This window comes from Mycena indigotica (genome assembly GCF_014461135.1).
Source record: "Mycena indigotica strain 171206Taipei chromosome Unknown Mind.scaff0014, whole genome shotgun sequence".
Taxonomy (NCBI): Eukaryota; Fungi; Basidiomycota; class Agaricomycetes; order Agaricales; family Mycenaceae; genus Mycena; species Mycena indigotica.
This window is the reverse complement of record NW_023503013.1, coordinates 691,432-717,791: the sequence shown is the minus strand read 5'-3', so window position 1 is coordinate 717,791 and position 26,360 is coordinate 691,432. Positions and strand designations below refer to the sequence as shown.

Genomic DNA, 26,360 nt, shown 5'->3' with positions numbered 1-26,360 from the left:
TCCCAAAAGACGTCACACACCCAACCTGCTTCTTGTAATCATCATCGAAATCGCGCTCAGGCTTTGTTCATATTCAAAAGCAGATGGCCGAGGGCACATTCTCTGCCTCTGGTGCCGATGTCATCTCTCGTCAAATCGAAATAGAGGGTACACCCTCAAATCGCTCCCGAGCGGAGCTGGAAGATTTCTTCGATATCAAGCGGACGATAGCGAGTATTCTTGCAGGAGATTACAAACGAATTGCTCTCCAATTTCCGGATGAACTTCTTCATGAGTCGGTGCCTATTTATCGTCAGTTGAAAGCTGGCCTTGGGGCCAGCAGAGAACTCTATGTGCTGGCGGATACTTCCTACGGCAGGCACGTGGTTCAATAAGCTGCTGAAACGCAGCTTTTGACTGTTCTCAGCTGCTGTGTAGACGAGGTCGCTGCGCAACATGTTGAGGCAGACGCAGTTGTTCACTATGGTTATGCGTGCATGAGTTTGTGAGTCCAATGTGCGTTTTTCCATCGTTTCTTATGTTCTCACAAGGACTTCCCGTTTACCAGTCATCTATGTCTTTGGGAAAAAAGCCAATCGATATCGATGATTGTACTCAGCAAGTTGCGACTATTTTCCAAGGCACAAGTGCGATTTTGAAGTATGATGTTGGCTATTCCCATCAGGCTGGTGCGATTCGGCCTCCTTCTATTCTCACTCATCATATAACGCGGCCCAGAAAATATTGCTACAGCTTTACGAAAAACCCTAAAGATCTCCGTCTATTCCCAACAACTCGATCTTGTTTCTCCGCCTTCGCAAACACTACGTGAAGATGATTCTGACAGAGATGAAGTGTCTAGTATCATCTATATCGGAGGAGAGAGTCTGGGCTTAACGAATTTGCTCATGACGCACTCACAATCTCTAGTCAGTATCTTTTCACTTACTTTCCCTCCTTCATTTCACACAGTTTAGGTTTACTCCTACGATCCTACCTCGCGAATGGCTCGCATAGAATCCTCCCGTACCAACCGCCTACTTATGCGCCGTTATGTCGCTGTCCAAAAAGCACGCGATGCTGACGTGTTTGCGATTCTCGTTGGCACTCTTGGCGTCGCCTCATACCTTCCACTCATCAAACATCTCCGCGCTATTCTTTCCCGTGCACACAAAAAAAGCTACACCATTAGTGTCGGCAAGCTCAACCCAGCTAAACTCGCCAACTTTATGGAAGTCGAATGCTTCGTACTCGTTGCCTGCCCCGAGAACAGCATCGTTGAAGCCAAGGAGTTTTTGCGTCCGATAATCACACCGTTCGAGCTGGAAATCGCTCTTCAATCCGAACAAAGCTGGACAGGGAAATATGTGCTGGACTTCGGGAAACTGTTGGCCGAGAGCAGCAGTTCAGCAGAGAGTCCGGCAGATCCTGCCGACCCCGACCAGCCTGTTTTCTCTGTCGTAACAGGAAAATACAGACACATGAAACGATTCGGTGATGACACAAGGAAACCCGCAGAGGGTGACCTCGAAGCGCCATCTTCCTCGTCGTCCTCCCTGGTTGTGCGGAATCAAGACACGACTTTGGCCCTCGCAGACAGTGCGGGAGCACAATTCTTTCAAGAGCGAACTTTCCGCGGACTTGAGGCACGTATTGGGCAAGATGCCCCAAGTATTCTAGAGCAGGGACGAAGTGGGATTGCGAGGGGTTACGCGGATGATCACAACTAGAGCCAGTACATAGTTTTTTTTGTCAATGTTTAATGACCTTATCTGTTTGAGACCTGGTACTACGGATTGGCCTGAAAGGTGGTAAGACTCTGGCGCTGCTCCAGCAATGTATGAGTAGTTGAGGGGTACAGCATTGACAAGAAAGTATTGTACCTGGGCCGGGAAATTTAAAAATCTTTGGCAGCAAAAGATGATGCCCACTACCCGAGTTGAACGAGTGATCTTGGCATTTGAGTCATACAAGTGCCACGCTGTAACCACTTAGCCAAGAGGGCGTTGCGGTTCCACCTGACATAGCGTTCATAGCCAGCGAAGGGAAGCAAAGTCTCCGACGTCGATCACCCTCGATTTCATTGGACTCCGCCACTTTCGGTTGACCGGTTTAATCAAGTCTGGGCTGGCAAGATCTTAGTCGTGTGCTCTATATCGTTATTGGATGGGGACAGGAGGGTTAGAGCTCTGGGAGCGTTTTATGCAAAGGAGGGGCTATCACGCGATAACTATGCAAGTCTAAAATAGCATCGTTCTCGACTAGCTTGCCACAAATGATGTATTTGTTGGAGAAGTGGTCGATCCACCCTGAGAGCGCAATAAGAATGAGCCAGTCTTAAAGAGAGAGGATTACCTCGCATATTATCACTAAAGATAAAATGAATTCCACTTAGAACGCATACGATAGCGATACTTAAACACGCACATTTCATCCTGCTGCAAGTCTTGAAGTTTATCGAGCGGTTGGTCGATGGGAGTCAACATCTCTGCAATGCCAGATGAGTGTCAGGGAACGGGGATGTGGTTTATAACGCACCGATATCGAAAGACTGCTTCGCCATTCCCCGTGAGGCATCTCGTCCCGCAAAGTTACCGTACATCCCATCTACGAGCCGCTTTGAGCAAAGCACTCGCGGCAAGGAAGGAATGACGGACTGGGGCCATAGAAGTTTCGACCAGCGGTCACGTCGAAGACGACCCCGTTGATAGCAAGAAGAATGCGTCCCCCATCTCTGCCGCTGAAAGGCTCGAGGGTCTTGGGCGTGTATGTCTTGAAGAGGACGGTGGGTGGGTGGGATTTGGGGATCCAAGAGTACCCAGCTTTGAATTCGCGTGGTATGGTCTTGGGCTTGGACACGGAGGGAAAGACGATGCGGCGGACAGAGTAGATGATGAAGAGGAAGAGCGCGGTATTCACGGGTGTGCCCAGCGTCAACGCCATGGTGGTTGGAGAGATGGCCTGAATGCAGCAGCGTCACACGTCATTGACCACCGTGCCTTCTTCCCTCATCCGCCATGATTCTGCTCAGTGAGCCGTCTAACCTTCTGTCGCCCACAAACTAACCACAGTGCTTAGACTCAGAAGCAGCAGCAGTCTTACCCACAGACAATCAGAGGAGCGATGGCTGCACTGAACTGCCAGAGTGTATATTTTCTTCGACACCATAGTATCGGAGCAGGCTGACCATTTTGCAGCTATCTGACTTCGAACCGCTCACAGCCGCCCCGATACTCCCGTGTCCGCAAACCGAAGAACCCACTCACATATACGTTTACTCAACCCGGATTCGGCAACCTGAATGACCCTATGGTAATGGTCCCTCCGTCAGATTCAGACGACCAAGGCCGATACCGCGTTTCCGTTGCGCTCAACTTGAATCCTTTTGTGCCGGTCTCGTATCGCACCACGATACACCGAGTGCAAGAAACCCAAGAAGCGTTTATTGGAGATTTTGAGTGAGTAACCTCCTTGGTTCTTCTTCTTATCGGGTTCATTCAGTCTAGGCTCTCTTTAAATCATCGACGAGCTATCGTTACCATCGGGGATGTGACTACACGCCTCGTCAATGTCTTATATAGCATCAATTCTTCTTCTGTGCGCTGTTTTCTCGCACTTTTTGTCCTGTCAACTATTGACACTTACAATAGCGTCACTGGTCATGGAGATGGGACGAAATCGGTCTACGATGGGATTGTCGAACCACATTAGAAGACGGCTCGCCTATGTGTATCGTAGGACTTGCTTTTCTTTGCATATGTGATTCTAACTCTCAATTCAGTGTTACACGCTTGCATCTACTACCCAGCTCGCAACTTTTGTTCCGCCGCCATTAGATGCACCGCATCCTCTACCAGAAGCTGTCTTGACAATATTTCCGGACGGGCACGAGTTCTTTGACCATATCCTTCTGTCCGCGTTGATTGTGCAGCGCAAGATGGGTTTGGAGTTCTAGCATCTATTGTAATTGTACAGGTACGAGAGTCTATCCAACTCAATGACAGTTTAACTCACCACGGAGTCAGTTCGATGATCATCTTCTAATTGTGTATACTGGGAATCAACACGTTTAACGGCTCAGAGAGCTACCGCGTGTGTCTCTACCGATAATCCTCAAATAATGGAGAGAATAGCGTGCGAAACACGTTCCATACGAAAAGCGACATTGTGAATGCACATATGCCGTACGCAAAACAAATGCCTTCAATGAAGAAGAACGCGGAGAACGAAGTTACTTGGTACAGTGATCAAGCTGAAGACAATAATGCGCTTACGTAACGACTGGAGCTTCTTTCAGCTAGTCGACCTCATCCGCTGGTGGGCTCTTGGTACGGGTCCACATTCTTCATGACTTAGGAGTAACAGTATTTTCGAGGCAGATGACCTTGTCGGGGGGTAGATCAACACTGGATCGCTCAAGGCCACTCAAAAATATCATTCTTCGTACAGCAACTATCTCCGGAGGGAATTTTCCATAATAAGATGTGATGCGATCTCGTCAATGGAACAATTAGGCGCCTTTCCCCGCTCGATGCGAAGCCCCGCCAGAGTAGGAAGTTTGCACGTCCGTATTGGTTATTGTCAAACCAGTATAAATCCGGCGGTCAGTCACCAAACTACTCCAATACCGCGCTCCGCCAACACCGTCTCCCTCTGCCCCGATTCAATTCTCTTTCTATTTCTACCATGCCATCCCGTTCGCGGCCAACTAGCGTGCAACTCCCTCGTACTCTCGAACGACCATCATCGTCCAAAGTCTCACGTGCCGCGCTACTAGCAGCATCTCCTGATCTCGGCCTTCTGTCGGTTGAAGATATTCGTAAAAACCTCCTTCAAAATGCTACATTGTCAGTCATTCTATGATAATTCGCTTTTCCTTACTAACCTCTGGCCACACAGAATGTTAGCAGGCACCTCGAACCTCTCCCCAAGTCATCTTCCGACTGCACTTTCGAAAACGATGCTTCCTCCATATCTCGGAATTCCCCTCATTCCATCCCCAACATCAATATATCCCACACACGTCCTCGCCATCGCAAATACTTCACCGTCGAATGCAACCGATACGCATCTGGTCTTCCCCATCCATGCACCCGTCTTGGCTGCTCATTGCTCTAAACTACCCGCATTGCCACCCCCCAGCTCCGCGGTCGCACTCAGCGCTCCACCTCCCTGTCCTTCCCCTTGTTCTCCCCTCCGCCCCAGCATTCGCTGTTCTCCTTCCTTTCCTATACACACGCCGTCCGGCTCCAGTAATTGGCTCACTTCTCCCCGTTTCTCCGGCATTCTTACAGGCATTAACAAGCCATAAGGCGGTCCGCACGATGCTATCTTCGCCAGCAGACTGTCATGCCATGGCTACCCACGTTTGCGCCGTCAGTGGAGGGAGCGTTCAAACGCTAATGACACACACCGCGCATGTGAAGGAGCTCTGGCAAGACATGGTCGCATTGGGGATCGATGATGACGCGCTTTGGGACACAGTCCATCTTGCCTACGAGATTGTCCTTGGAGCACTCAACCTTGCGGTCATGTCAACCCATTAGATTCTCGTGGCGGACATCCTTTCCAAGCATGAAGAGTCCCAGGATGGATCTCTGTACAATACTCTCATTCTCTCTCAATGCCTCGTTTCAAGTCGCATGGCCGACTATATCATTGTAGCAGTAATCACTCCGCATTGTAACTCAACGCAATCCCTTGTATTCTTTTGTGATTTGAAAGCTCCTAGCCTGCCAGTAGAATGATATAATGCTTTCAAAAGTCTCGTCATGATCATGTGATCACTTATCCCTGAATTTGTTTGTTGCAACATTATCTTCAAGATGACGGCGCGACGTGTGCGGATGGGCGAAATGACTATCTCGCAACGCGCCAAGGAGTGGTACTCGACCCCGTTCACTGTCGAATGGCTGGAAAACACCATAAAGGGGTGCACTAGTTCTCCCGGTAAAGAGGCGTTCGAAAAATGGTTTTTACTGTGCCACATTCCACTTGCTGGGCTTTTGACACACCTTTTAGGGCTATTTCGAAACTAGGTGCGAGTCAAGGAGCTGTGCTAATCGCGGAATGCAATAAACGCTCACCACGGGGGACCTTCGTGTCCGAAAAACCACCTCGAACTCTCGAAGACAAAGTTCTCTTCATGTGGAACTCTGCTGCTGTGTGTTGGCTCATTATTCGAGAAAACTCATGGACTTGCGCGATCTACAGGGATACTACGGTCAGCCGCTTCTGATTGATTGGATGAAGACTTTTTTGAGTTGCTGAATAGGAATGAGTCGACGAGCTATACAAACATTGCATGAACACGCGTAAGCCCAGTCGAGGGTATCGTTCCACGGGAACTGATTGCGAGTCGAGATCGGATATGAATTTGTACCAGCCCGAAAGGACGAAGCCGCCACCAAAACGAAGAAAAGGCGAAACTTCGAGCCAATGGCTCGCTGTGCGTAACTCATTTATACAACTGTGTTCATACTCTAATTATATTCAGAGACTGAATGGTGTGTAACGTTCCCTGAAGGTGATTTTTGAGATGCCTGATGGTATTCACCCCTAATAGAAGAGGCTGGTAACCATAGATGAGCTTGAGGGCTGAGACTGATCGATTCTTTAGCTCGTTGCTGGCCATAAACTCCCTATTATTGACCTGGATTATGCGCGACGCACCGCCATTGCGGAGTATGACAAGACCTGTGATACCCTGGAGCGCTGGAGAACTGACTCGAAACTTTTCTTTGCCGATATTGTGGAAAGAAGCAAGAGTATCATTGTGTCGCCCCAAATCGTCCACCTTGATGAGCGCACTAAGTCTGTTCTTCCACCGTGAATGACCTTTGATTGACTGGCCCCAGAGAACGAACTCGAATTGACGACGCGTTCCGCACGCGCATCAACTTTCTGGCCGTGAGTTTTCTTTAAATGTCTTACGGATTTTCCTTACGCTGCCTCAGTTAACGCACGTTGCGTGGAAGGAAACCGCTCTACTGTTCGAAGATTTAGCCGCTCGAGGATTGAACACACCAGCAGCAATCGAGCGTGCTTACTCGAGGGACTCTGCATTACTCTGGCGGCTCTGTGGCGTAGTGCATCGTGTCGCGTCTATGACACGCAAGATGTCTGCGAACCTCCAACAACTATTGGCTGCGAGTGATTATTATAAACCGATGCTCGTTCCATGGCGGGTCAGTAGTGCTAGCTCGTTCTGTGGTTTCCAACTGACCATTACAAAGGATGATCAAGGTCTTGCACATATAGATCCGAATCGACCTGAGATCGACAAGCGTATACGAAGGGGCGAATTGACCGGGATGGACCAGGTCGTTATCAGCTGGGCATGCTCAGTCGCACCGTCGCCCATGAGCTTTTATCAAGGAATAGAAGCAGCTATCGCGGAGGATCGCTCGGAAGAGAAAAAGTTTTCTGCTGCTGTTTTTGAGGCGATGGGAGATTGGGCTGCTGGTACCATCTTCTTCTTTCTTATGTTAATAGTACCTGCTGATACACAAAACAGCCGCTGAATTGGAGTCTCAATTCTCTCGAACCGAATTTGGCATGCAAATTGTCAAGCAGGCTGGTGCTCTGGAGAAAGCGGGCACTGACCGTGCACAAATGCGATCGATTCTCTATTACATGGATCCCGCGAAACTTTCAGACCGAGGGGCAGAGTATTGGGATCGCGCAGGAGAGGCCTCGCGCTCGATGCGCGCTTTGGAGGTTGCATGGACTCATCAGACTTGGCAGTTGTCCATCGATTCGATTTTGCGGATTCTTCAAATGAAGGCCGCCCCGCGAGGCTTGACAAGTGACAATATTGAGATGCCCATGGAGGTTTTTAACGAAATGTGGCGACATACTGACGAGCAGATGTGGAATATGGCTGCCTCGCTTGATCGCAAAGGGGAGGCCGGGCGGGTGGCCAAAGAATGTGGACTGTGGAATCCTAGGGACCCTAAACGACCTGTGGCGACAAGATATATCTTTGCAGAGATCGAGTTGCAAATCGTGCAAGGTGTTCCGCTCCAACCCAAAACAACGCCAGTTTACACGCCCAATATTCCCGTCGCTGGGCCGAATGAATCCATAGTCCAAAGCGGCCATGCCTTCGTCTCTGGCACCGCCGAAACCAAAGTCAAAGTGAAGACGCGGACTCCAGGCGATGCCTCGAAACAGGTGGAGCAAGTGGAGAAAGTAGAACAAGTTACACTTCCCCAACACCTTCCCACCGACTTCAAACTAGGAAAAAAGGTGTTGAAGGTACTTTGTCTCGTTGCTCCGATTCTCAGCTACACTGCTTATATCCCTGTCAGCTTTTCCATCGCATATTGGAGCCTCCAGACGACGAGAAAGAGAGTGCGGATGCGCCAGCGAAAGGACAAGTGCGCTGGGGCGATTTCGAGAATGTGAGATGAGACTATAACTTCTGTTTAGTGTCGACTTACAAAGCTGAATCCAGGCCATGAAACGCATCGGTTTCGAAGTCGTTCAAACTGCAGGTTCTTCTGTTCGATTCGACCCACCGGCGTTGTCCGCCAGACCAATCACGTTCCATCGAGTAAGGGCATCGGTCCAAAGCTGTTTCCGGGATACCGACAATTTGAATTTAGCCCCACCCAGAATCACTGCTCAGCCCGCATAGCATCAAATGGTGAGTATCTCAACCATCGTGTTGAGCTTTGGCATGACCGGGAAATAGGCTGGGAGCGCGTCTCAGGCGAACATATGGATGGACGACAGCAACATTCCAACGGACAGAGGGTGAGGAGGCTGGATAAAATAGAGCAATGTATGCGTATGCAGTAACCTGACAATGCTTACTAAACAATCAAACTTGCCCTTTCCCCCCAACCTCACACATATACCCACTGATACTCTCACACTGCCTCCATGACACTGTGCTGGCTTTTGGACAAATCAAGAGCTCTAGCGGCACGACTAATAATACGATGTGCGGTGTTCCGGAATAGTTTTTGGCGTGCCGTTTGTGTACCAAATAATATGAGGTGCGGATTTTAATCTTTTGACGCGTTTCCATGCCTCTTTCTTTCTCACTCGTCTTTGGTGTCTCATGCATCGCAGTCGCATTGGCCGACCAGGTGCCATCGTCCTGGAGGGTGACTCTTCTCATTCATATCTCCTTGTTCACCGCTGACGGTCTCCACAGCAAGCCAATATCACCACCTCGGTCGCAGATCGAATCAGTACCGCCAAAGCGGCCATAGACGAGGCTGTTTTTAATATTGACACAAGCTCTGGACAATTCCCTGACCCTGGCGCGTTCTTTTTTCGCTTGGTTATGCATTGACTTACCCGAATATGGCCCCGTCGTTCAGGAAACAGCTATGGTCTTGCGGGAACGTTACTCTCACAGCTCGCCGAATTCGACCACGCTACCAATCAGTCCATCTATCAAGACAAGTTGCTGAACCTTTGGCCAGCGGCAGCGAAGACGGTCAGTGGACTTGGTGGAGTCGTCAACCTCACTGGATCTTTGTGCGTAGATTACCGACTAGGATCCTCGATGACCTGACCTTCTGTCTAGTGTCTGTCACCTTCGCTCTATCTTTTTCGCGGCTTCTGACATTTCCCGCTCGACCATAGATCAATGACGGGCTGTAAGCGCGATGCCATCCAACTTACGAATTCCTGGACTGACGACGCCCGCGCAGTAATTATGGACATGCGGCAGCAACAGCCTACAAAGTCTACAACAACCCGAGCTTCCTCCCCTACGCCGAGCAGTCGTGGTGGGCAGCAAATGGGTACACTATCAGTGCTGCCGATCTGAAAAATGGATCCACGAGTGTGAAGAACTACACCCTGTCGACGAATTGTGTTGGTAGTAAGTGGCCAGCGTTAATCACTGTCGCAAATAGCTCATCTTAGCCCAGTCACAATGGCCGGTGGTACCTTCCGGGTATACTCTGTGTTATCATCTACATTAAAGCTCCACTGATTCTTTTTGAGGCCAAAGATAAAAATGATCCCACCATTAATGCCTTGTCGACGGGGTCAGTCAGATAACACATATCATGCTTCCATTTGCTAACCGTTTCTCGCAGAGGTTTCCTGGCGTATGTTGACGGTTGACTTGGCCATGAACTCTCACGCATGATGATACAGACTATCTGCCCTTCTGGCGGAATCCACCAAGAATCCAATATACCTTGATGCTGCAACACTGTCGTTGGATTTTATGCACGCCCATCTGTACAACGTTCAGAACCTTGTTCAAGACTCGATTTCGGCAGTTGCGAGCCAAGGCTGCTCATCGAGCTCGTTATTAGCTCCACAGAACTCGGGATTAATGCTGGAAGGAATCGCGGTGTTGTACTCGATCACGGGCAATGCAACTCTTCAAGACTTGTGAATTCTACCAGTTTCGAAAAAAGGCTCAATAATAACTTTTGTCAGAGCAGGAAGTATTGTTTCAGCTGCGCTTTCGACAACGTCATGGCAGGGAGCCAACGGAATTATAGCTCCTGGCGGTCAGTTGCATCTCCCGGCCAACGGCCTTCGTGATTTGACGAGCATTCAGATGTCTTTCTTCCTCGTGGGCTGAACGCTGTCTACACCCGAAACGCGCTTCCAACCACACTGCGAACGTATGTCGCTGCTTATCTCGGTGTCCAGGTCTAAATTCCTCTCTTTTTTCTATCATTGACCTGAAACAATCTGTTAGTTCAACGCGTTGACAACTTTGGCCCGTGCAAACGGAAGTAATATATTTGGACCATTCACAGGCCCTCCTTCGACCTTTTCGCCCACGAACCAAACAAATGCAATTTCGGCCCTCATTGCTGCTATCAACGCTAATCCCAGTTCGGAGTCAAAGACGGGGGCGAACCCGCCTTCCTCCCAATCTAGTTCCATAGCGCCTGTCTATCACTCTTCATCTTCGAATACTGGCGCCATTGTGGGAGGCGTTGTTGGCGGGTTGGCTGTACTCGTTATTCTTGGCTTCGTCTTCTTCCTGTTGTGGAGAAGGCGGAAACATAAGCAGTCGACCGTTGAAACCGATCTTAATGACGCATACCCACCAACTCGGGTCTTCCGCCAAGAAGCCACGACGAGTCCGACTCCATTTATGATCAACTCATCCGTTGTCCCTTCGACCACTCTTTCCACATCAGTTCTACCCTCGTCAGAGACAGCCTCCTACCAACCGGCCTCCTCTCACATGAGTGACTCCCAATCGAACAGTGGTAGCAGCGCCGCTGCAGACTCGAATGCACCATTACGATCTGGGAAAGCACGGCTTGCGGTCATTGGCAGTCAACCAAATTCGCCTTCGGATCCGGAGACAGATCTCAGCGGCAGACCCATATCTTCTGAGAACCGAGCGCAGATACCAACCGATGAGCTCGTACGGCTTCTCTACACGAGAATGAATGGACAACCTAATAATGTGGGTCACTCAGGTCAGCAGAATGAGGAGGCACCTCCAGAATACAGCTAGTAATATAGTTGTATTCCCTATTTCCTTACTTACTATCTTTTCACTCGTTTATCCATCGAACTGTACTATTCACTTTACTGAGGTGTAATTTTTCATCGCGCCTGTAATAAGGAGCACGTGTCCACGAAAAGTCCGAGTCCCACTTTGCTAAAACGTTCATGTGTTCACACAAGTGGGCTATAAAAGGCGGTCAAAGGTCACCGACCGGGACTTCCCCATCATGGCCTGTACCTGCATGACAGCTGAGGACTTTGCTGTCCTCCTGGGTAAGCTTGCAGTCTCGATAAAAGGCGGTGTTTCTGACTTTCTTTGCGAGACTTGATAAGGCCCGAAATGCACTCTGAATCCAGGAGTAGACCAGAAGAGGTTGTTGCTCCTCCGCTCGGGCAAGAGTTTGAGCGCAACTACCGAACAAAAACGCTGGTGTGTTTATACTCAACACTGAGTGACACTTTCTAATTTCTTGGGAAGCTAAACCACATCGCGGGCGACGCACACAACAAAGAGCAGAAACTCATAGTATGGAGTACTTTCTCCGCGAAGTACCTCCCTCAGATGGTCGATCGACTGCTCAATCTCCCCACTCCGATGGACAATGATGGTGTCCCCGTCGATTACGCGCAGGACTATGTGCCTTGTAGTCCATGGTACTACATGCTCCTCCATATTCAATACACGCCCTACCTCTACAAGTACTTGCACTCCCCGCACCCACTCGCTGCTTCCAGCAAGCAGCTCCCGCAAGTGATGGCGGACCGGCTCGCAGATGCAATGGACAGGTGGGACGGCAAGCTGCTCAACACCAGACTTGACCGTGAGATGCGGGGCTACTATCTTGACATCGTCGAAGGCTACTTGGCGGTTCTCAACACTCTCTGCGTGGCTTTCATCCGTGTAGAGGATCGCTCGACTATTATCAACGAGGCAACAAAGAAGCGGCTCACCACCACACTTGTTGATTGGATGGGGCGCTACAGGGACGAGCGCATAGGAAGGCAAAGCAAACAGCTCTGCATGTTCCTCTCCGGATTGACCAACTGGGACGAGTGGTTTCACGACATACGGCGGCACTACAAGAACTGGGAGGTATGCGGTTTCGCGAACTGTAACACGCGGCAAGGGCTCAAGGCATGTAAGCGGTAAGTTATGGTCAAAGGTTTCAAAGTTCCCGCACCGGACTAACAAGATGACCATAGATGCCAAACTGTCCGATATGTACGTTCTACTTTTTCTCTCTTTTCTTGTGAATACCACAATACTAACTTTCGATTTCTAGTGCTCGGCGGAGCACCAAAGATTTGATTGGATAGGCATGGGGGGCATCAAGCACAAGCATGTTTGTTTCGAAACGGAATACTAACCCAGAATGATGGTGCCCGAAGTAGTGTTGTCATATACATGGTATTAGTTGGAGAAACTCATGTTCTTCTTTGAACTATACTGAAGCATGGTGCATGATTTTCCATTGCACATTGTTCTTGGTGATAATCTGAGAGAATCTATATTTTTTCAGTGGGCAAATTGCACTTTTTAAATTTGATTTTGAATTTCAAAATAAACAGTTGAATAAAACTGGCATATAAATTGACTAGAATATAGCACAACAAGTATATAGCAGGTATGGGTCATGTTATATTTAATCCCTAAACACTAGTTCCTTTCCAATCAGAAAGTTGATAAACTTCTGTTGTAGTCTTGATCGTTTGATTGCTATGATTTCCATCCACAGTAGTTGTTCCCTCCGAAATTCCTTCAGTTTGAGTGGGTCCTCTCCCAATCTGTATTGTAGCACTGGTGCTGATCAATGCAGAGGTTGAATGTGACCATGCTTTGCCTTGTGCAACACGGAATAGAATTAAGAGTGGAGCAATTCCTTGAATTTGGCCTAGGCTAGGAAGGAGAATGTCCTGTAGGGGTAATGCACGTGCATAGCTGATAATAAAAGCAATGCTCCAAATAGCATAGAGAGCAGCACTTTCTATAAGCATTGCAACAATAGAAACATACTGTTTTGTATGCTCTTTGTTTAGGATTCCTGCAGATTGCCTACGAATCATCCAGATTCGGGCAGAGATCAAAGTAGCAAGCAGAATGTTTAGGCCTATAGAGAGAGACCAGTAGGCAATCCCAAAGTTGACTGTGTTGTTGATAAGGAATGTGTTTGTGGCAACAGATGGGGAGAAGAGTGCAATAGTAAGAACAAGTGATGAGGCTGGTGAGAAAGTATAAATTGCTAGACTCCTTTCTTCAATATAAAATTATATACCTATTGACCCAAGTAGCATTAAGCCTGGAAAGATAGCAATCCAGTATTTGTTGCCAAAGATAACAAAGAAGCGCCAAAGCTATAAAAGCAAATAATATATCAGCTCTAATCAGGCCTAATCTTCGAAGTTCAAGTTGCACATACCACCAGGCCATCTGCTAACCAACTTGAAATGATTGCACTTAGGTAAGATCAGATACACTACTAGCTTAATATTATTGACATACCTCGCAAACCCCATAACATTGATAGGAGTGGCAAAAAATGCATTGGTAACAGCATTAGGCCCACCAGGAAAGCCACGGTAATCAATAAATGTGATTTCGTTGAAACGGGCATTGGCCGCAAAAACAAGTGTGCTCAAGAGAAACAAAACTCCTACATAAAGCATTTGACCTTTCGAGATGCTGGCTCTTGGCTGCTGAATATATAAAGTGGTAATCTGAAAGGTGATGGTAAACAAAATTCCTGGAAATAAGATTTTAAATGTGTTAAACATAATTCTTGAATGTAAACCATAGCCAACTCCAGCAAGCACAACACCATCCAGATTAGATCTTTCCATCCAGAGATCAAAGGAGTTTTCTCCAGGAGGGGCAAAGGAGGTTGCCTCAGTTTGGTTTGACATAATAGCTTGAATGTGAAAGTGGGGGGGGTGTCAATGATACTACCAGTGCTGCCATGCTCTATGTAGTATTTATTTGTCTCCAAGGCCCAGGGTATTATTATCCTTTTGAATCTGGAAGTAGGTAAGATGCTTCCACGCTGTAACTGCCTCAAGTAACTTTCTGATGAGTTGGAATCTGCATCCTGATGCTCCACAAGTTTATATAGTGGAAATCAATCATAAGATTGATGCAAATGAGCAGGTAATTAGGCTAATATTATATTTGTGATTACTATGAGGCAACTTATAGAACTGTGACTGCTCATTGTATATAGTATAAAATTATAAGATGAGTAGAGTCAGACCATACTCAGTAAGCACCATGACTACAGTCTGATCAGTTTAAAAAGTCTATGATGGTTAAAATAAAATAAAAGCCAACAAGTATAAAGCTGGCAAGACTCCAGGGTCATTGACTAACCGAGCCCCTCATGCACTACACTCTGACAACATTTGTCATCCTGGCACTTATATGCTTAAGAACAACTTTAGCATTTCCATTTCCAACAGCAGATCCAGCTGATGGTAATGCTGGTTCACTGGCAGCAGCAGTAACATTCCACACATGCACAAGTATGTATCACTCTCCAGTTTTATTACAAACAGAGCTCTCAACATATTTGCAGGTCCACGGGGAACAGATATTGATGTCCCAATCCATATGAATAACAACAAAGAACGCTGCTCAGCATTCAAGAGGAGCAATGAATATTTGTAAGGCCTCATACAAATCCAAGTAGGCACAATCTGACTGCAACTTTTGGATTGTAGCTAGAGATGCATCAGGAAAACCCAAAGTTACTGGGGTGACCTGGTGGAGCTGGAGAGCTGGAAGACCTGGCGCCAGTGGGCTCCAGAATAGGAAATCGTGCCAGCTAGATGCCAGTACATGTCAGAAGTCGCTACAATTTTAAAATAAAATTTCATTTGCATGGTGGTCTATGTATTTGTTTACATGAAAAGCTTGAAAGGCATCCAGAGAATGAATATACTGCAAGTCCCGGGGAATATGATGCTGACCAAAAACAGGAATTAAATGGACACCCCGTAGCATACTGTCCAGGTGAACGATGGTAACGATCCGGGTGGTGGAGCCCCGAGTCCGCATTTCAGGCTCAACAATCCACATGCCCGTTGCATCATCGGGAGAACGTCCAACCTTCTTGAACCACTCGACCAAAGCGCACGGGTAGTATGTGCCATCCAGGACAAATGAGAACAAGAGTCGGACACAAACAGCGCTCATCCCCGCAAATCCCGGCTTCCCGTCATCCTCGACAAGAAGTGCGCAATCACGTCGGGCACCACGCTTGCGCCAGGATGGTGTGCACCGAATATACTCTCGCTTCATACCCCGAATGCCAGACGGATCACTGGGGGCATAGAATCTGGCGACAGCAGAGTGAAAAACCGACAGCTTGATGGTGTCAATTTCGGGATCGTTCTGCAGTGGAATATTGTCGATAATATATGCATCAAGCAATCGGGGGGAAGTCGGGGAAACCAATGTGAGCCGCAAGGGCATGAGCGGAGCGAGGATAAGACGGCTCTGCATACCGATCATTTCAATAAACAGAGAATTAAAGACTTCGCCTTACCTCGTGTACGAGCGAGGACAACCGTGCCTTCAACACGTGGTCCATCATCGATTCCATCGTCATCCTTGTCGTCGGCCGTCGGTAGCTTATCAGGCAAGGCCTTGGTGCGGACCTCAAGCATGCCACGTTGCTCGAAGTCCGCCCGTGAAGCTGCAAGTTTGTCGAGCCGCTGATTTGTCAGTAGCATCTGGCCTAATGCTTCAAATCGGCTAGACCGGCGCCAGGGCTTTTGACAGCAGTAACGTGTCTCGATTCGGTAATAGATGAGCAAACACCATACGGCGCACCAAATTCACGGATCGAGTGAGCGTAGTGACCGATAGAATGTTGTCGAGGAAGATTGAAGTCAGTGCGGACACCAACATCAACAAAGACCTTCCGTCGCTCTCGAAATTGGTCAACAGTTGTCTCGATTTGGTCGAGTGTCGACTCGTCAAAGTCCTTGCGTCGCGAGAGATAGCAAAAGTCAAGAAATGTGCTAATCACTTGCACAATCTCGGTAGGGAGAAGGCCCTTTAGCGCCGGGAGATAAACCTGAATTGAATTCAGACTTGCAGGTATAGCAGCGCAATCGAGAGGCACGACATACCTTCATTAGAGCCTTTGAATTGTCTCCGGTCCACTGCTTGAAGCGCCGACCATCGCGGAACCGCCGCAGGCCGGGGTATGCTGGGGTTGCGGCAATTCTAGCATCGATGAAACCACTGTAAATCCCTGTCTTATTGCAAGAACATACCGCTTATCTATTTCATCCATTATGCTGTTCGCCTCTGCCTCGTTGTGGGTCAAGTAGAGATAGTCAGAGACCCATTCAACCAGATGGTCTTTGAACGAGCCCTTGATCAGTTGATGGAGGATGTCGGGAGATATCATTTCGTGAATATCTGCCCGCGGAAAGTCGTTGGTGAATGGCTGAAACCGTAAGTCTGTGTGTCAGTTTCGATAAATCTCAACGCACAATTATATCCGCATTGATCCCATAGTTAGTCCAAAGTACCTTGGGGTCGCCATCGAATGCGTCAATAAGCTCGTTCGTGAGTTGGTGAGTCCGTCTAGTGCCAATGTTATTGTCGAGATCATGCACTGGGTTCGTACATCTCAAATATATAGCTTAGGAATCATAGCGATGCAAGAAAAGAGGCAAACTTACTTGGTGCACCAGCCGTAAACAACACCGGCCAGAGTAACCTGCTCAGGGTAGTCGGCGATAAAAGGGCCGAAGTCGAAAATAACTTTGCGGAAGTGGCCATCGGGGCAACGTCGGACACATGGCGTGGTCATGCCTGGTTTTAGAAAGGAGAAGATAGCAGCGAGGGAGGCATGGTAGAGTTGCTGCTTGAAAACTCTGAATGCTTTGTCGTTGTCGTATTTTCGGTCGCCTTTCAATGACATAAGAGCCAGCATCAGGCCAAACCCGAACCACGCACTTTTCGGTATCGCCAGAAAAATGAAAGGTATCACACCATTGCGATGCCCGCAGCGAAAGCTGTTGTGGTGGTTTCCAAGCGCCATATACCCCGGATGATATTCGATGTCCCCCGTTCCAACAGAAACAGTAGTCTTGTCAGCGCCAGCAAAGATCGGGACCAGGCAGGCTCCCTCAGTCGAAGGATCGTCCTCGTAGATCTTGTCCTACATGATTTAGGATCGTAGGTAAGGAGAAAGATGGGAAATAACTCACTGCGTGCCTCCATGCAAAATTTGCCGACATAAAGTTTGACCAACGTCGTTTGTTGTTTGCGTCTGTCTCGACAAACGGCACGTAATCGAAATGACCGTCGGCAGCTGGGTTATCGAGCATGTTTGTGGCAACAGTCTCCGGATTGCGATACCAGACCGTATATGACCGTCGGGCCCATTCGGGGGCATCAGCGCCAGAAGCCAGTGGCTCTGACTCCAAGCAATGCCATGGCGCATCGCCCAGCTTTGTCGCGTCAATGGCTTCGTAAAGGTGGTCCGCATTTGCGAATGGAGCAAGATCGTCGTGCTTGAGCTTGTCGAGAGCCCAGACCTCTAGGAGCTCGTTGATATTGCCTCCCGAAACCTGCGCTTGACGAAAGAGGATTTCGGCTGTGCGGAACTGTACTTTGTCCTCGTAAGGGGTCCAGTTTGTTGGAGAGGCCGCCCGACGAGGAGGCGGCGGCGTTCCAGGCAGCAGATCGTTCCCATCTTCATCGCAAGGCCGTGCTGAAACAACTTAACAACAGGAATAGACGGTTCAAAATGACGCACCAGAGAGGTGTGGGTGGTAATGACGGTGCCAGCCAGCAGGGAGTTGCGGCTCAGCATGAACCGGATCGGGTTCCTCATTGCTGTCCTGGCCGGTATCCGAGAGCACGTCCGGCTGATCATATTCCATCTCTATGTCGTCGTCCACCACCCCGACAGAGTCCCGATCGTTTGGCGCAAATCCTACAAGTGTAGGATTTGAATGGTCAGTCCGGACGTGGTTTGTAAGCCCCCCAGATGTTTTGAAATGACGGCCGCATCCCACATATGCACATTTCAGCAGGGCAATTGTCTTCCGCCCACGGGGCCCCACAGCGCGAGTACGAGGACGAGTACCTTTCGCCATGAGAGTGCGGATGAACGGGCAAAATGTGTCAGCAATTTTTACCACAATTTGTAAATTTTGCAAATCACGAAACACGACACATGGGCTGGGCGGTGCATGGTAACGACCTCGAAACATCTTTTCCCCCTCCTTTTCCCTGCTCTTCCACCATGATAGGTCGTCCTCGACGCTATGAGCCAGGAGACGACCGCTCCCGACCGGCCAAGATCATCCTCGATAACACCAGCAAGCGTCGAACTCGCGAAGAGATCGAGCGAGATGCCAGCGAGAAGCTCCGCGCTAAACAGCGCAAGGCGCAGGCCGCTGAAGCCAAGAAAGCTGCCCAGATTGCCCGCGCAGCAGCGGCGGAAGATGCGGTTCGGGCGCAGGATGCGCTGGCCAGTGAAGCAGCCAAGCGGCCAGACCTTGTAACGAAAGCCAAGGCCGCAAAACGCCCGCAGAAGTCCACAGTAGATGACGAGGGCGACGGTGCTGATGAGGGCGAGGTCGCTGACGAGAGGAACGACATTGACGAGGGTACTGGCGCCGGCACCGGTAACGGCGAGGGCGAGGGCGAGGGCGAGGGCGAGGGCGAAGATATCGATTCCCCAATTGACCAGCAGCAGCGAAACAACAATCGCGACGCGGTCCTCACCAGCGACGAGAGTGGCAGTGAATACCAGGACGAAGGTAGCCAACCAGAGAGCGAAGACGATGTCGAGCAGGAGGGGAAGGATGAAGATATTGACAGGCAAATTGCGGCACTTATGGCGAAGAAGAAGAAGAGTCTGGGAGCACCGGTTAAGGGCAAGAAGGCAAAGAAGGCAAAGGCAAGCACGCACCATTTATCCTCGCTCTTATTTCCAAGCTATCCAGGCTCCTCTCCGGTCAAGCATCTCCGCTGCTTCATCCACCAAGCGCAAGAACTCAACAGCCGAGGCTGCTGAGAGTCCCGCGTATGTCGTGCAATACCCCGTTCTCCCCTGCTCATAAATCCAGCCCCAAAAAACCTCGCGAGTCCCATAATCCACCCATGTACGTGTCGCATTGCTGTGGCTTTGTGTTTTTTTACAGTTTTAGCAAAAGCAAGCCCAGGGCGGCCGACGGTGGGGTCTACGCAGACTGGCGCAAGGCTGCTGGGGTCAATAAGCCCCCTGCGAAGTCTTCGACATCGTGGACACGCACCGTTAGCCGGCTATCGACTTCATCTGCCTCCAGCGGGGTCGAAGGACTTGAGGAGCGCAACGAGACCGACATCGTGGACCCAGCAGTGATGAGGGAGATAGTGGATGCATCGATGAAGGCGCACAAAGGCGCTACGACTGCCCAGGCACGTAGTCGTTTGGGTGAGAATACCGCTGACGTGTGACAGATGGGAATCACCCTGGTCAAGCGGACACCCACTACCGTCCCAGAAACTGCCCCGCGGCAGCGCAAACTGAAGGTCAACCACTCGCATCTTAACATTTCGAAGAAGGACGAGGAAGAGTGGCGGGTGACAGTGATGGGCGGCGTCATCTCGTGGGCTGGTGGACAACTGAAGCCCTGGGCCAGTGCCTCCGAGCCTTCTTTCAACGCAATCGTTGATGAGGCCTGGGGGAACGCATTTGGGACAGGTGCTGATGCTAAATACCCAGTCCCAGAGCATCTCTACGCTGTGGTATGTGGGCTCTTCCCCTTCACAATCATTCACGCTCTCATATTCTTCAGGCGTCGGCAGACCTTGATACATGGCGAAGCACAATCGGAAAACGGGCGCTGGTGGCTGTCGAGGCACAGATTAAGGCCCCTGTACACGATGATGATGGTAACAAACTACCGGCGGACCAGCAGCCTAGTCTTTCGCCCGCATTACTCGCTTCACGAGTTCGGGCTCTCATTGACGATAGCAATTTCTTATATAAGGATGCCGATAACAAGGTGCGTGGTTATGCAATTGGCTTGGTATCTTACCTGACAGTCAGTAGCGCGAAGTCTACCGATCTCCTATGATTCTCGATGTCTTCGGCTACCACCTTCACCGGATTATCCAGTATGAACCTCAAAACACGTTTGGTGCATTGGCACTGTGTGCTGCAGCAGTCGGTACAATTTTTCCTGTTTTCCCCATTCTCACAAGCTATAGATTGAGCGAGCGCTCCTGCTTTGGGAGACAGGCGAGCTTGACGAGGAAGGCATCACGCGTGGGCGGAAGCGGCCGAAAATCTTCAATTTCTGTGCCACACAATGGGCGGAGAAGACCGACGAGTACCTGGCCGGCATCCGAACGCTATCACCTGCGTCATATTCCAAGGTCATGAAGCAAGCTGAGGATTTGCGGCTTGGGAGAGGAGCTGGTCAGGATGACGATGACAACGCATTTGAGAGTGTGCCAAGCAGGGCAAACCATCGATTCGTTCTTCATCTGTCGGACGACGAGGAGGTCATTGGAGATGATGGTGGACCAGAGAATGCTGATGTTTAGGGATTGCGAGCGGTTGAAGTGTGGGGTGCAAAATGCGTATATATCAATGAATCTATCTATTTTACGACAATTCTGGCGTGCAAGTAAGATTCTGACAGTAGGTCTGTAGCGAGTTCTGTCGCCAGGACATATCCTGGCGGCAGTATACGTTCTGACGCATACTGGTGCGCCGACGCGTTTCTGGCGTCAGCTCTACTTCTGGCAAGCTGGCAGAGCTGACGGACCTAGTCCCAGCTCCGCCAGTTCATTCGGGAATTCCTGATGTGATATTATCTTTCCCTTTCAACTGTCCAGTACCTTGCGTCTGTAGTGTATCTGACAAATTTCAAGTTTTGATTATTGATAATTGTATAACTTACATCAGTTGTACCGATCCGACTTCAAGTTGAATGATTAGATTCTCGAACGTCCGATTAGTACTTGTAAACCAATTGTAAACTTGAACCAAAAGTCGGTATCGAAGGGACCGGGATCTCCCGACAATTCTAGAGTCCATAATGGTTCGTTCGGGAGGCTGCTGAGAATATTCCGTGACTCCCTCAGGCTCGATTGATCCTCGCCTTTTCGTCAAGTTGGTGCAAAAAGCCAAAGCCAAGTTCTTTCAAGTTACTAAGCTTTCTATGTGAGGCCAGGGACATAGGGAGAAGGAGAGTATGGTACATCTTGCACGTCTTCCCGACCAGATACCACCACGAGCTTCTCGCCGGTTTCTGCAGTGGGAAACCACATGCAAACTGTAGATGCCTCTGTAGCCTGGAAGTCACATCCCATCATGATGTGGATAGCAAGATTAAGAGAAATCACACTCACTTGATTCAACTTGAAGTTCGTGGGCCGGCAGTCGTTTCCGGACCGCACTTCGCCAGCGCATCAGCACTTTTGACTGCCGCAACTTCCTAGGTTCGTAAAGCACATGCAGTCCCGAACAGCTCATAATTTGAAAGTGGTCGTGATTAGGCAAGAATTTGAAAGTGGGGCTGCATCTGAAGACTGGGAGCGTGGCGCGTTCACTGGCATAGTGAGATGCGTCGGGTCTTGCTTCCACACGAGAGATCGGGATTCGGGAGCACGGTTCGCATTGTTTGGGTGAGGCGAGTCACGGTCCTGGTAGAAACAGCCCACATGCCGCATGTCACTGTGTGACATGGTTCGAATTCAAGGTTTCCTCATCAACAACGGGCAACAATCCGAGTCCTTCGTATCTTTGCAGACTGTTTTTGAAACTCCAAACCTATACTTTCAAGTTGCTGCCTTTTCACGCACCGTGACGCACGGCCGGCGTACTCAGAGCTTAGTACTACTAGTACTCCCTTGATGGCCTCTTTCACTTGCTCTCGCTCGCTACGACTAATGCTTTGAAGTACAAGTACAGCAAAGCAGAAATCGCCGCTGCCAATGGTCGCCCACGTCTAGGCTACAAGCCTGGGGTCCGCAAGAAGGGAGCGCGAGGGTCGTGACTCGTGACTCGGAAGGACAACTCTGAACAGTACTAGTAACTTGAACAACAGCTATCCTACTAAGCAACCACGTCAAAAACTTTGAGAAACGAAAACGAATCACAACGCGACTGACCTCCATTGCGTCCATGCTCTCCACCATCTCGCTACCCAGATCCTCGCATGTGCCCGACCGCATCTCCAAGCCTGGCGCAAGTCCTATTGCGGCACAGTTTTTTACTCAACGCGCACTTGGTCACCCACGTCTGGGCTACAAGCCTGGGGCCCGCGACAAGGGGGCGCGAGGGTCGCGGAGGACGGCCCTTCCCCAGGAAACGATACCAGCCATACCAAGCAATTGTGGCAGAATTTTTGGACTAAAGTGGATTGTGAGGTGACTAACCTTTGTTGCGTCCATTCGATCCACCATCTCGCTACCCAAATCCTCGCATGTGCCCGACCGCATCTCCAAGCCTGGCGCAAGTCACATCGGCACAGTTTTTTACTCAACGCGCACTTGGTCACCCACGTCTGGGCTACAAGCCTGGGGCCCGCGACAAGGGGGCGCGAGGGTCGCGGAGGACGGCCCTTCCCCAGGAAAACGAGCACGTGGCCCAGCAGCTGTGGCCTGCGTGCTGTGCCGCGCGCCGCCCCCCCTCGGAGTATACCGGATACGGCGTACGCGAGGGGTCGGAACGGGACACGTCTATTCTTACATCAGCCAAAACCGTGAAGAGAAGTAAACACGCACCGGAATGCGACACGGATCCCGCCACCATCTCGCCGCCACGAGCAGCAACTACGGCCGCCCACGCTGCCGACCGCATCTCCACGCCCAGAGACCGTCATCCGTCGCCCGGCCCGCAAATATAAAACAAGCCGGGGAAAAAGAAACCTTGTCGATTTAGGCTCCCGGCACGGCACGGCCGACGGCGTGTACGAGCGCCCTGAGGACGCCTCGCTTCGGCGCCGCCTTCGAGTGTTGTGGGCCCGCGTCGATCAGGTGGTAGGTCGCGGGAAAGTCGAGGCCCGTCGCCGGCGGGATACACGTTCGTCCCGCCGGAAGCTTCTGCAACATCGTCAGTAACACGAACAAGGCGAAATCACGGTAAACACATACCGCGCGCTTCCCGACGACCTTCAAGTTGGCGCGCCTGCGCACTGCCAGGCTCTCCGCGCTCCGGCCCGGGCGCCGCCCCGACGTGGGGAACGGCACGCGCGTCTGGTAGGCGTAGATCGTAGTAGAGGGCATCGTTGTAGTCTGTAATCGCAAGGAAAACGAAGAGTCAAGACGATAATGCGCTCGGGGCGGCTCTGACGAGTGGAGGGAAAGGCGGGCGGATAGGCTTTTATACGCGCTGGCGGGTGGAGCTGAGACATGTTTTTTGGGGAATGGAGGCGTGTGTGAACCCTCCCGCGAGCGGGTGTGGCTCTGTACCCGCGATCCGCGAGTGCACGTGAGACTCAGACTCGGGCCCGTTGTGTGTGTTGGGCGCGAAGGGCGCCAACTTGCTGATGTCCGCGCTCATGATGTCTCCTGCCTAGCCTTCCTTGTGTATTACTCCATCATTAGCACCGATGACAATCCGACCAGCACGAACAGCAAAAGACAATCTCATTGTCCAAGAACTCGCACAAAAAAAGGAAAAAACGCGCCGCATTAGGGTATCTCGCGCTGCCCAACTCCCTCCCTCCCCTCTACACCCTCCCCTCGGTGCTCATCAGCTCCTCGAACCTATCCCGGAACGCCTTCACCTTGTCATCCAGCTCCGCGCCGACGGTGTGGCCATGGTCGAGCACGAACACCTCGCAGTCGCGGATGAACGCGTCGAGGTCCTTCCCGCGCGCGATGCTGTGCTCGGGCTCGTGCGAGCCGCGCACGCGCGCGAGGTACGACGCGACGATCGTCGACATCCCGCCGAGCACCGCCGTCATGATGCTGATCTGCGGCACGTGAGCGCGTCGTGGCGAGCCTTAGTATTGGGACTCACCTTGTGCCCGGACAGCGCGGCGGACAGCCCCGTCGTGAGCGCGCCGAAGACGACTTGCAGGCCGATCGCGGCCTAGATGAGATGAGATAAGATAAGATAAGTAAGTTAGAGGAAACGCACGTTGAGCCCGTATCCGGTGAGCGTCGCGCGCGTCTTGCACTCCCTGCGCTCCTTCTGCGCCGTCTCGATCGTCGGCCGCAGCCGCTCCTCCACCGTTTTGGGGCGCTGCACATCGCGTTGATTAATAAACATCCATAAGAAAAACAGACAACGGCCTCACCGGCTCGCGCACGGGAACGATCCAGTCGAGCTCGGACCGCGGCCGCGTACTCGCGGTCGTATTCGCCGTGTTCCTCCGATACTCCGACATCGGCTTCGGCGGCGGCTGCGGCGGCGGGCCCCCGCCTCCTCCACCCCCATTCGGGACCGCCCCATTGCCCGGCGGCGGGCCGGGCGGGACCGCGATCGCGTACGGCGCGGGGGTATTAAATATGCGGGGGGACCCGGCGGCGGGCGCGGACGGCGGCGGCTCGACGTCGATGCGCTCGGGCGACGCGGTGCGCACCCACGTCACGGGCCGGCTCTCCCGGCCCTCGCGCAGGATCGGCCGCGGCGGGCTGTCCCTGCTGCTGCCCGTGCCCGCCGCCGCGGGGTACGCCGGCCCGGGCTCGGACCCCGCGCGCCCGAGGACCGGCCGGCTCTGCCCGGACGTGTGCTGGTGCTCCTCGGCGAGGTTGAGTGACCGGCGGCGGGTCTCGCGCTCGAGGGTCGGCTGCGACTGCGCGTAGGCGTGCCGCGTGTTGGACCGGGTCACGCCTGTGGCCGGCGGCGGCGGGGGCGGGGTGGAGCGGGCGGTGTAGAAGCCTTGGGGCGTGACCGGGGACCGCGCCGAGTCGGAGCGGTACACGTGGCCGTGGCCCCCGGACTCCTCGCTGGACGCGGGGTCCGCGGCGGTGCGGGGCCCGAGGAAGGACGTGCGCACGCGTGGCGGGGAGTCGGACGAGCTCGCGTGGGCAGAATGGGGAGCGGGTGCAGTAGTGTCGTCGGGCTCGGGCTCGTCGGGGGTGAGGTCGACTGGGGGCAGCGGTGAGTTTTCGCGGATGGTGGCGAGGCCAGGCGCTAGTTGCTGCCCCTCTCCGTGGGAAGACACAACCTCAGGGCCCTGTCCTTCAGCTGTCTGTCTGCTCGGCCCTGCTGCTGGTGGTGGCTGGGTAGAAGTAGCGGGTGGGGGTTGTGGGTGGTGCGGGTCCATCGCGGGAGCGAGAGCGAAAGCGTCGTGCACGCGGGGACGGTGCCTTTTCCTTTTCTCCTTCTTCTTCTTTCAGTGCACGCAGCGGGGCTGCCCGGGCGGGACACAGACAGCTCCAACGCAGCGACACCTGGCAACCAACACAGAGAACCAGGACGCCTGTCGTGGAAGAAAAAGCAAAAAAACGACAAAAGGCCAGACGGCGGGAACGTGCCGCGTGGAACGCTCTTCGGCTAGCCAGCCCAGCCCGCGATTGCCAGCGAAGCGAACATGTCGACCGCCAAGAGCCAACTACTTCACCAACTCTGAAATTAAGTACACTGAAGAAGTAAGCGCCACGGCACCAACACACAGGCTGGCAGCTGCAGGCCCCAGAAGCCCAGAAGCGGAGATAGGCTTCGCAATCGGATCGAAGCTCGGCTGACTAAGTGACCACCAAAGGATGACAGTCGACGGTGGCGTCGAGGATCGTGACAGCGATACAAAGCACTGCAGGAGTTCGGGAATAAACGGTGCCCCTTTCGATCCATTATACACCTAAAATCAGTGTACCAAAAAAAGAAAATTTTTTATACCTCTATTTGCACCCAAAAAAGATTGTTCCAAATTTGCCTGCTTATATGAGAAATAGATGCTATAAACAGACTCAGTTTTGTCCCCCGGTTTGGGGGCAGATTAAACACCCTTTTCTAGAC

General features: G+C 51.4%; 9 protein-coding genes across 9 annotated transcripts; 6 read left to right on the top strand and 3 right to left on the bottom strand.

The window, feature by feature from the left end:
* Positions 1-83: 83 nt before the first annotated feature.
* MIND_01307100 (2-(3-amino-3-carboxypropyl)histidine synthase subunit 2) lies at positions 84-1,709 on the top strand (the record flags this gene model as incomplete). Its single annotated transcript, XM_037369530.1, has 6 exons — positions 84-358; positions 407-484; positions 531-555; positions 599-668; positions 718-908; positions 957-1,709. The coding sequence occupies 6 exons, from the start codon at positions 84-86 to the stop codon at positions 1,707-1,709; spliced, it is 1,392 nt and encodes a 463-aa protein (XP_037214028.1).
* A 451-nt stretch (positions 1,710-2,160) lies between these two features.
* Positions 2,161-2,940, bottom strand: MIND_01307000 (Damage response protein 1; the record flags this gene model as incomplete). Its single annotated transcript, XM_037369529.1, has 5 exons — positions 2,637-2,940; positions 2,518-2,586; positions 2,407-2,467; positions 2,335-2,348; positions 2,161-2,288 (listed from the first exon to the last, which is right to left on the bottom strand). Exons 1-5 carry the CDS (start codon positions 2,920-2,922, stop codon positions 2,161-2,163), a joined length of 558 nt encoding a protein of 185 aa, XP_037214027.1. The 5' UTR covers positions 2,923-2,940.
* A 56-nt stretch (positions 2,941-2,996) lies between these two features.
* MIND_01306900 (uncharacterized protein) lies at positions 2,997-3,934 on the top strand (the record flags this gene model as incomplete). Its single annotated transcript, XM_037369528.1, has 6 exons — positions 2,997-3,009; positions 3,058-3,124; positions 3,177-3,437; positions 3,486-3,576; positions 3,630-3,713; positions 3,761-3,934. 6 exons carry the CDS (start codon positions 2,997-2,999, stop codon positions 3,932-3,934), a joined length of 690 nt encoding a protein of 229 aa, XP_037214026.1.
* A 578-nt stretch (positions 3,935-4,512) lies between these two features.
* MIND_01306800 (uncharacterized protein) lies at positions 4,513-5,290 on the top strand (the record flags this gene model as incomplete). The annotated part of the gene is made up of 2 exons (XM_037369527.1): positions 4,513-4,826; positions 4,879-5,290. The coding sequence occupies exons 1-2, from the start codon at positions 4,666-4,668 to the stop codon at positions 5,288-5,290; spliced, it is 573 nt and encodes a 190-aa protein (XP_037214025.1). The 5' UTR covers positions 4,513-4,665.
* A 514-nt stretch (positions 5,291-5,804) lies between these two features.
* On the top strand, positions 5,805-8,756 carry MIND_01306700 (uncharacterized protein; the record flags this gene model as incomplete). The annotated part of the gene is made up of 14 exons (XM_037369526.1): positions 5,805-5,950; positions 6,001-6,142; positions 6,193-6,202; positions 6,254-6,293; positions 6,343-6,427; positions 6,599-6,792; positions 6,837-6,888; positions 6,936-7,166; positions 7,215-7,443; positions 7,496-8,238; positions 8,292-8,384; positions 8,438-8,536; positions 8,589-8,629; positions 8,678-8,756. The coding sequence occupies 14 exons, from the start codon at positions 5,805-5,807 to the stop codon at positions 8,754-8,756; spliced, it is 2,184 nt and encodes a 727-aa protein (XP_037214024.1).
* Positions 8,757-9,014: 258 nt separating this feature from the next.
* Positions 9,015-11,440, top strand: MIND_01306600 (Glycoside hydrolase family 76 protein; the record flags this gene model as incomplete). Its single annotated transcript, XM_037369525.1, has 11 exons — positions 9,015-9,095; positions 9,146-9,258; positions 9,322-9,474; positions 9,651-9,823; positions 9,873-9,898; positions 9,949-9,992; positions 10,044-10,055; positions 10,105-10,347; positions 10,396-10,469; positions 10,520-10,614; positions 10,664-11,440. The coding sequence occupies 11 exons, from the start codon at positions 9,015-9,017 to the stop codon at positions 11,438-11,440; spliced, it is 1,791 nt and encodes a 596-aa protein (XP_037214023.1).
* Positions 11,441-11,660: 220 nt separating this feature from the next.
* On the top strand, positions 11,661-12,800 carry MIND_01306500 (MYND-type domain-containing protein; the record flags this gene model as incomplete). The annotated part of the gene is made up of 5 exons (XM_037369524.1): positions 11,661-11,706; positions 11,757-11,863; positions 11,912-12,579; positions 12,637-12,655; positions 12,717-12,800. 5 exons carry the CDS (start codon positions 11,661-11,663, stop codon positions 12,798-12,800), a joined length of 924 nt encoding a protein of 307 aa, XP_037214022.1.
* A 3,048-nt stretch (positions 12,801-15,848) lies between these two features.
* MIND_01306400 (C2H2-type domain-containing protein) lies at positions 15,849-18,546 on the bottom strand (the record flags this gene model as incomplete). Its single annotated transcript, XM_037369523.1, has 10 exons — positions 15,849-15,922; positions 15,972-16,121; positions 16,259-16,505; positions 16,561-16,657; positions 16,708-16,883; positions 16,930-17,068; positions 17,122-17,350; positions 17,399-17,603; positions 17,653-18,158; positions 18,204-18,546. The coding sequence occupies 10 exons, from the start codon at positions 18,544-18,546 to the stop codon at positions 15,849-15,851; spliced, it is 2,166 nt and encodes a 721-aa protein (XP_037214021.1).
* A 5,577-nt stretch (positions 18,547-24,123) lies between these two features.
* MIND_01306300 (SLATT-fungal domain-containing protein) lies at positions 24,124-25,668 on the bottom strand (the record flags this gene model as incomplete). Its single annotated transcript, XM_037369522.1, has 4 exons — positions 24,124-24,369; positions 24,417-24,488; positions 24,537-24,641; positions 24,697-25,668. 4 exons carry the CDS (start codon positions 25,666-25,668, stop codon positions 24,124-24,126), a joined length of 1,395 nt encoding a protein of 464 aa, XP_037214020.1.
* Between the last annotated feature and the right edge of the window lie 692 nt (positions 25,669-26,360).